The sequence below is a fragment of the Bubalus kerabau genome, chromosome 23 (genome assembly GCF_029407905.1).
Source record: "Bubalus kerabau isolate K-KA32 ecotype Philippines breed swamp buffalo chromosome 23, PCC_UOA_SB_1v2, whole genome shotgun sequence".
NCBI lineage: Eukaryota > Metazoa > Chordata > Mammalia > Artiodactyla > Bovidae > Bubalus > Bubalus kerabau.
The window spans coordinates 28,072,251-28,079,224 of NC_073646.1; the positions used below are offsets into that span (position 1 = coordinate 28,072,251).

Genomic DNA, 6,974 nt, shown 5'->3' on the forward strand with positions numbered 1-6,974 from the left:
GGTCAGTATCTTTGGGAAAGAGTAGGGTGGGACGGGGATTGAGGACAGAGGGTGGGACAAACGAAGATGGTGGGGGAACAGGTGGCCTGCAGTTTGATGTGGGTAGAGGGGCTTTGGGGTCAGAGCCCAGACCTGCAGACTCAGCCCCCATCACTTTGGGCCACCTGATAGGCTGGACCAACCATCCAGAAATCCCCGCCAAGGCCAGCCAGAGCCAGGCCAAGGTCAGGCCTCCCTTCCCTTCCCAGAACCACAGCTGCTGCTGGGCTCCGGGTCTCCTGGGAGGTCCACCAAGAGGGAAACACTGATGTCATGCGCTGGGAGTGAGGTCACCCTGCCTGCCCTGTTCTGCAGCTGCCAAAACCCCTACTCAGCACCCACCCAGCAGGTTCTGTTCTCCCATCCCCATTCCACAAGCTCTCTGCTGGAACCAGAAGCCCATACAGCACAGAGTGGCCACCAGAGGGTGCCCTGTGGCAAGGCTGGGGGGCGGAGAGGTGGAGGCTGGGCTGGTCTCTGTTCCTGGAATGGGCCAGGAGGGAGGAGGAGCAAGCGGAAGGGGACCGTGTGGCGCTGGCCCAGGAGACACAGAAGACCGCCTCGGTGCCTAGTTGGGCGCCTTAGGACTCTGGCTGCAGGTAGGTCCCTTCCCCCAGCTCCGCCCTTCCCGCCTTCCTCTACCCGCTGCCCCAGCTCCCTGCCAACCACCCTTCGTTTTTGGCCCCTGAACTTCTCCCTCTCCCTCAAACCCTGACCCCTTCCTCCATGCCAAGCCTGCCCCCTTATCTCGGGAACTGCAGCTGGCAGGGTCAGAGGGCAGGTAGCCTGGCCACTTGCACCCACAGCCACAGCCTCCAGAAAATGCTCCGGCCCCTGGATCATTGCTCCGGTTGACTGAGTCAGAGGCCCCTTCTGGGAGGAAAGGGGCAGCCCGTGCTGGGGCAGTCGGAGGCAGGCCACCCAGGTGAGGCAGGGTGTCTTTCCCCAGCCAGGTATGGCCGACTCTGCCGAAACCCAGGAACTGGTATACCTGGTCACAGGTGGCTGTGGCTTCCTGGGGGAACATGTGGTCCGAATGCTGCTGCAGCGGGAACCCCGGCTCCGTGAGCTGCGCATCTTTGACCTACACCTGGGTCCTTGGCTGGAGGAGCTGAAGACAGGTGACTGGGGGGCGAGATGGGGGAGGGGCAGCAGAGGGTGGGGAGGGTGTGGACTCCCTTCCGAGTGGCGGAAAAGATGATGCCTGTTATGTCTCTCCGGGGGAAGCGGATAGGATGAATGAGTCATTAGGAAAATGTGGCTCCTGAGGGTGTGGGCCAAGCCCAGCAGCTGGCTGATGGTCTCAGCTCTGACATTGCCTCCGCCTGCCCCTACCCGCTCCCAGGGCCCGTGCAGGTGACTGCCATCCAGGGGGATGTGACCCAGGCCCACGAGGTGGCAGCAGCCGTGGCCGGAGCCCACGTGGTCATCCACACAGCTGGGCTGGTGGACGTGTTTGGGAAAACCAGTCCTGAGACCATCCACGAGGTCAACGTCCAGGGTAAGCTGCTCCCTACCTGTTCTGACCGTGTCCTTAGTACTCCCTGGCCCATGGCCTGATCTTGGCTGTTTGTTCCCTGCTCCCTTTTTGACCCTGACCTCTGATCACCCTGTGACAATCTGTCCCTTCTGCCCCTGTGGTGGCAGGCCGGTCCTCACTGAACTCTGTGGTTCTCCCCAGGCCTGGGGAAGGCAGGCATGTGTCCTCGTCCAGTGTTGGGATGGGGAGGGGTAGAGGCAGATGGGGAGGAAGCTTCAGTTTGGACACACAGCCCCCTACCTCCCTCAGGCACACAGAATGTAATCGAGGCTTGTGTGCAGACTGGAACACGCTTCCTGATCTACACAAGCAGCATGGAAGTTGTGGGGCCCAACATCAAAGGCCAGCCCTTCTACAGGTGAGCTGAGGTCCCCCCAGTCCTTCCAGGGCCCCACCTCCCCTCAGCACTAAGAATGTTCCCTCTCCCCCTACTAGGGGCAATGAGAACACCCCCTACGAAGCCGTACACCGACATCCCTATCCTTGCAGCAAGGCCCTAGCTGAGCGGCTCGTCCTGGAAGCCAATGGAAGGGAGGTGAGACTTGAAAAGATGAGATGTGGGAGATGGGGCTGCCTGGCAGAGGCATAACCAGAGCCTGTGGGCTTTTTTTTTTTTCCTTCTGGCCACACTGCATGGCATGTGGGATCTTATTTCCCCAACCAGGGAATTGAACCCTCACCCCCTGCAGTGGAAGGGTGGAGTTTTAACCACTAGACCTCCAGGGAAACCCCTGGGTTTTTTTTGTTTGGTTTGGTTTTTGTTTTTGTTTTTCTCAGCATGGGCTCCTTTGCATCCTGCCCTGGTTTCCTTCCCTCTCCAACCCGAAGGGACCAGGGCGGAAAACAAAGCACCAGATCCTTGGTCTGAGCAGGGCGTGCCTTTTTTGCTCCCAGGTCCTGGGGGGGTTGCCCCTAGTGACATGTGCCCTGCGTCCCACCGGCATCTACGGCGAAGGCCACCAGATCATGAGGGACTTCTACCACCAGGGCCTGCGCCTGGGGGGCCGGCTCTTCCGGGCCATTCCAGCCTCTGTGGAGCATGGCCGAGTCTACGTGGGTGAGGCCCGGGCTGGGTGGTGGGGGAGGCTAAAAAAAAACAGGGGCAGGACTCGTGCGGTTCTCAGGAGTGGGGGATGTTATATACTCTAGCTAAAAAAGGACAGTTTATACATGGGCCAGAGCAGACTCTGGTATGTGGGCATCATCTTCACAGGCCATAGAGGAAACAGCATCCTTGTGAGTGGGGAAGGCTGACATAAACACCAAGTCATAGGCTGAAAGTGTCGCAGTTTGGGGGGTAGCATCTCCTCAGGAGAGAAGAAGGGGGAGCATCTCCCCAGGACCAAGAGAAGAAGGAACTGTATCCATACAGGCTGGCCTGGGGGAGCACCTGGCTAGGCAGCCTTCAGCAGGGATGGAGTGACGTGGGCGCTATCTATGCGGACCAGAGAGGGTGGCTTGCTCATGTGCTGGCCCAGGACACAGCAGCATCTGTGTGGTTACCAGGGCACTCAAGGACATATTCCCCTCCCTTCTCTCCTCGGCACCCCCACCCCCACCGCCACAGGTAACGTGGCCTGGATGCACGTGCTGGTGGCCCGGGAGCTTGAACACCGAGCTGCCCTCATGGGTGGCCAGGTGTACTTCTGCTATGACAACTCGCCCTACAAGAGCTATGAGGACTTCAACATGGAGTTCCTGGGTCCCTGCGGACTGCGGCTGGTGGGCACCCGCCCACTGATGCCCTACTGGCTGCTGGTGCTCCTGGCCGCCCTCAACACCCTGCTGCAGTGGCTGCTGCGACCGCTGATGCTCTATGCACCCCTGCTCAACCCCTACACACTGGCCGTGGCTAACACCACCTTCACCGTCAGCACCGACAAGGCTCGGCGCCATTTTGGCTATGAGCCCCTCTTCTCCTGGGAGGAGAGCCGGACCCGCACCATCCGCTGGGTGCAGACCGTGGAGGGCTCAGCCTAGTGACGGAGCAGCTGGGCCCGGAGCCTGGCGTGGCACGGCATCATCAGGTCCCAGAGCCCTTAGACCCTGGTGGGGAGGGCAGGCTGAGCCAGAGGAGGGGGCTGATGCTAGACTGGCGGTCCCAGAGCCCTCCACCTTGGAACCCAGGAGCCTTGAGCCTGTGTCTTAATGTCCCTAAGTTCTAGGGCAGGGTTTGGGGGCAGGCATGTCTGTGTCTTCACCCTCAACTCAGGCCTCATGGCTGCCTAGTGAGGATCTGACCGCCCTGATGTTCTCAACGACGCCATCCCATTTCTGGCTTTCCGAGCAGAAAGTGGGCGGAAATCCTGCAGGCCTTCATTGTTGGCCCTTGGATGTCCTTCGTGATCCTCAGGCCTGGTTTCAGAGTGAAGACGCTCTCTTAACTCTTCCCACCACCTTGGTCCCTGCTTGGGGGTCACAGTCCCATGATTTTAAACATTTATTACCTTTAGACATCTATCTTTTAATACTTGTCAATAAAGGCTGAGGAAGTCTGTGTATTTTTCCCTTCTTGCCCCCTACTCTGCCTGAGGTTGCCCCAGTAATGCATACCTGTCCAAGCCCTGGATTAAAACTCCTCTGAGCCTGTGCCCATCCCCCCGGCCAGCACCCACCCCCGACCTCCCACTATGTCTCTCCCACCCCCACGGCGCCCGTCCCGTGTGGGGACAGAAGGAAGTGAGCACACAGCATCCCGCTGTTGGATTGGTTGCTATTTCTCCCGTCCCACGACCCGGCCCGGGGTGGGGGTGGGGGGGCTCTGGGGACAGGACATGCAGGGTGGGGGCGGGGGGCAGAATTTTCCTGTATTTTATCCATTTGCAACTTGGTCACCAATAGAGAGAAATGGGACTCTGAGGGCTAACAGGAGAGGATGGCCTGGCTCTGGGCCCCCAGCCAGGCCCCAGGAGTCCTGTCCCCTCCGGGGAGGAGAGGGAAAGAGCTCTAGAAACCAACGGAGAAACAGAAGGGGCAGGGGCTCATGTCAGCAAACACGGCTACATCACGTGACACGCCAGCGACACAGAAACACACGCCAACGCACACGGTTGCACAGCAGGCAGGGGGGGTCGGGTGGGGGAGGAGGGAGCCGGGGGCCACCCATCTTGTCCTCTGCGGGGCAGGCTGGGGGGTGGGGCAGGGTGAATGCATAGAACACATCATGTACACACGCTCAAGGCGTGGCAAGAGCGTGCATCAACCCACAGGCACATGGGATGGACACGCAGTGTGCTTCGTGAAAGGCAGGGCTAGGGAGAAGGGGGGAGGGGAAGCAGCGAGCCCTGGCCAGGCCCGGGACCACCCACAGGGCACACAGGGGCTTGATGGTGGTAGGGGCTTGGCGGGCAGGTGGGCAGCACACACTCGTCTGAGAACATGCAAGAGACACCAGCCCCCAGACAACAGTTCCAGGACACGCACAGACACAGCAGCCAACAAGCAAACACATCCCGTGGTGGGTGGGACTTGGAGAAGCAGACTCTCAGGGATCCTTTGGTCCATCTGAGGCCCAGAAATGGGCAGTTACAGACCTAATGCCACTCAAGGAGGCAGCAGCATCTCTCCAGCCATGGCTCCACCCTTCTCCTCGTGGCCCCAAGGCCGTGGGAATTCCGGAAACACCTGGGCTGAGAGGGTATCCTGGCTGGGTGGCCGGAAGGAAAAAGGGTTGGGTGGGGGGTGCTGGGGCCTGCTCTGACGTCCCCAAAGAAGCCTGAGTGGGAGCAAGGGGGCTACAGTCAGATCCGGGGGCAAACTTCCTGTCCTGATGAAGGGCACTGTGGGAATGGACAGGCAGGCACCCCTCCTGGGGAAAGCCCACCTTAGGGGTCCCGTGCATCTATGGGCCATACACACAGGCAGGGCCCAGCCAGGTAGGGAGGAGGTTGGCTACCTGAGCTGGGGCTGGGGTGGGTGGGGTATTATGTTCCAGAAGGTCACAACTGCATTGTCTCTCTCACGCACACACGCTTCACATGAAGAGGGCCTCCAGGAAACCATGTGTGCACACACCAAAGTCCTCCGCCCTGCGCACACGTATGTTCCTGGGCCAATGGAGTGGGAGGCTTCGAACACTGTTCCCTGCCCATGTACCCCTCCCCCACCTGCCACCCAATGCACAAATCCACCCATGCATGTGTTGTCTACGCAGCAAGGGAGGAGTTGGCGCCTTCCTCACCATCACAAACCCAGGCCTGTCACAAACTCTGAGACTCACCCTGTGGGGCAACAGCTATTGGTGACACCGCAGCAGGAGTCACGTCCAGGGAATGGGTCCCATGCCTCAGCCCACTCCAGTACGTCTGAAATAAGCAGTTCCCTAAACCCCAAAGGCCAGCACATCAGATGGGCCGGTAGGGACCATCGCCAGCCTCTTTTCGGTTCTCAGGTAATTCTCAAGAATGTTCTCATTCTGAGAGCCTGGGGCAGCCCCTGCCATTCCCCTGATCAGTAGCATTTCCCACCAACAGCCTTTCCAGGAGACATTCGTGTGTCCCGGTGCCAATCTCTACAGGCTTCGTGCTGGCGTCAGCATGCACTGGGCTCCTGTGTGCATGTGTGTGTGCCTGGGTGTGGCCTCATCCCCGTGGCAGGTAGGAGAACACTGAGGTGTCCCAGCTTCTACACGTCCAGGCCTATGTGACAGAGAAAGATAAGCATGTGGGCTTGTGTGCACAGGGGCTTGGACCACGCAGAGCAGGAAGCGGCCATTGCACAACGTTGATGGAGCCATGTGTGGCCACACCCAACAGTGGCCAGCAGCTCTGGGGAGAGAGGGAGCGAGCAAATAACTTGGATCAACAAACTTGGACGGGGCACAGGTCCTTACAGGTGAATGGATGTGGGTATCATACACAGGGGGGCAGAAACACACTATGTAGAAATCCTCTACACACAAATACGCACACACACTTGCAGACGTACTCTAGATAGCGTAGAAATATAGATTTCTGTGCCCATCCAAAACAGGTGTCCCATGCAAAATGTAGAGGGTTCTATCTCAAGAGAACACCTACTGACACTTTAGACACAGCCTAGATATTCACACACACACACACACACACACGTCCCTCACATCACTTGCCAGAGGAAATGCACACAGATATACAGGCTAAGCTAGATTATTTACACGTGTATGTGTCCACTTGCTTGCCTTGGCTGAACCCCATACGCACACACATGCTCCCTAGGACACAGGCCAACCCTGGGGGTGACTAAGCCAGGAGCGCTGGCTCCACACCATGCTGGGGTGTCTGCCACGACCTGTGTGTACTTGGGCCAACCTGGATCCTCAGGGAATGAGTGTGAACCTCTGCACACATACAACCTGCCCCATTTGTAGCAGACTCAGGGGAAGGGGGCATGTCAAGGGAGGCGGTGCTGTTACATTGGA

At 58.9% G+C, this 6,974-nt stretch overlaps 1 protein-coding gene across 2 annotated transcripts; it reads left to right on the forward strand.

The window, feature by feature from the left end:
* Window positions 1-169: 169 nt before the first annotated feature.
* HSD3B7 (hydroxy-delta-5-steroid dehydrogenase, 3 beta- and steroid delta-isomerase 7) lies at window positions 170-4,081 on the forward strand. 2 transcript variants are annotated; one of them, XM_055561571.1, is made up of 7 exons: window positions 170-638; window positions 989-1,160; window positions 1,385-1,540; window positions 1,829-1,937; window positions 2,015-2,114; window positions 2,474-2,636; window positions 3,147-4,081. In XM_055561571.1, exons 2-7 carry the CDS (start codon window positions 995-997, stop codon window positions 3,557-3,559), a joined length of 1,107 nt encoding a protein of 368 aa, XP_055417546.1. In that variant the 5' UTR covers window positions 170-638; window positions 989-994; the 3' UTR covers window positions 3,560-4,081. The 2 variants fall into 2 exon arrangements, with proteins under 2 accessions (XP_055417546.1, XP_055417547.1); XM_055561572.1 differs by having other exon boundaries at window positions 2,474-2,632; window positions 3,147-3,454.
* The last annotated feature ends 2,893 nt before the right edge of the window (window positions 4,082-6,974 follow it).

Coding starts and splice junctions, on each gene's coding strand:
- HSD3B7 (XM_055561571.1), top strand. CDS start 995: ATGGCCGACTCTGCCGAAACCCAGGAACTGGTATACCTGGTCACAGGT. Junction 1,161..1,384: donor GCTGGAGGAGCTGAAGACAG/GTGACTGGGGGG, acceptor ACCCGCTCCCAG/GGCCCGTGCAGGTGACTGCC. Junction 1,938..2,014: donor AAAGGCCAGCCCTTCTACAG/GTGAGCTGAGGT, acceptor TCCCCCTACTAG/GGGCAATGAGAACACCCCCT.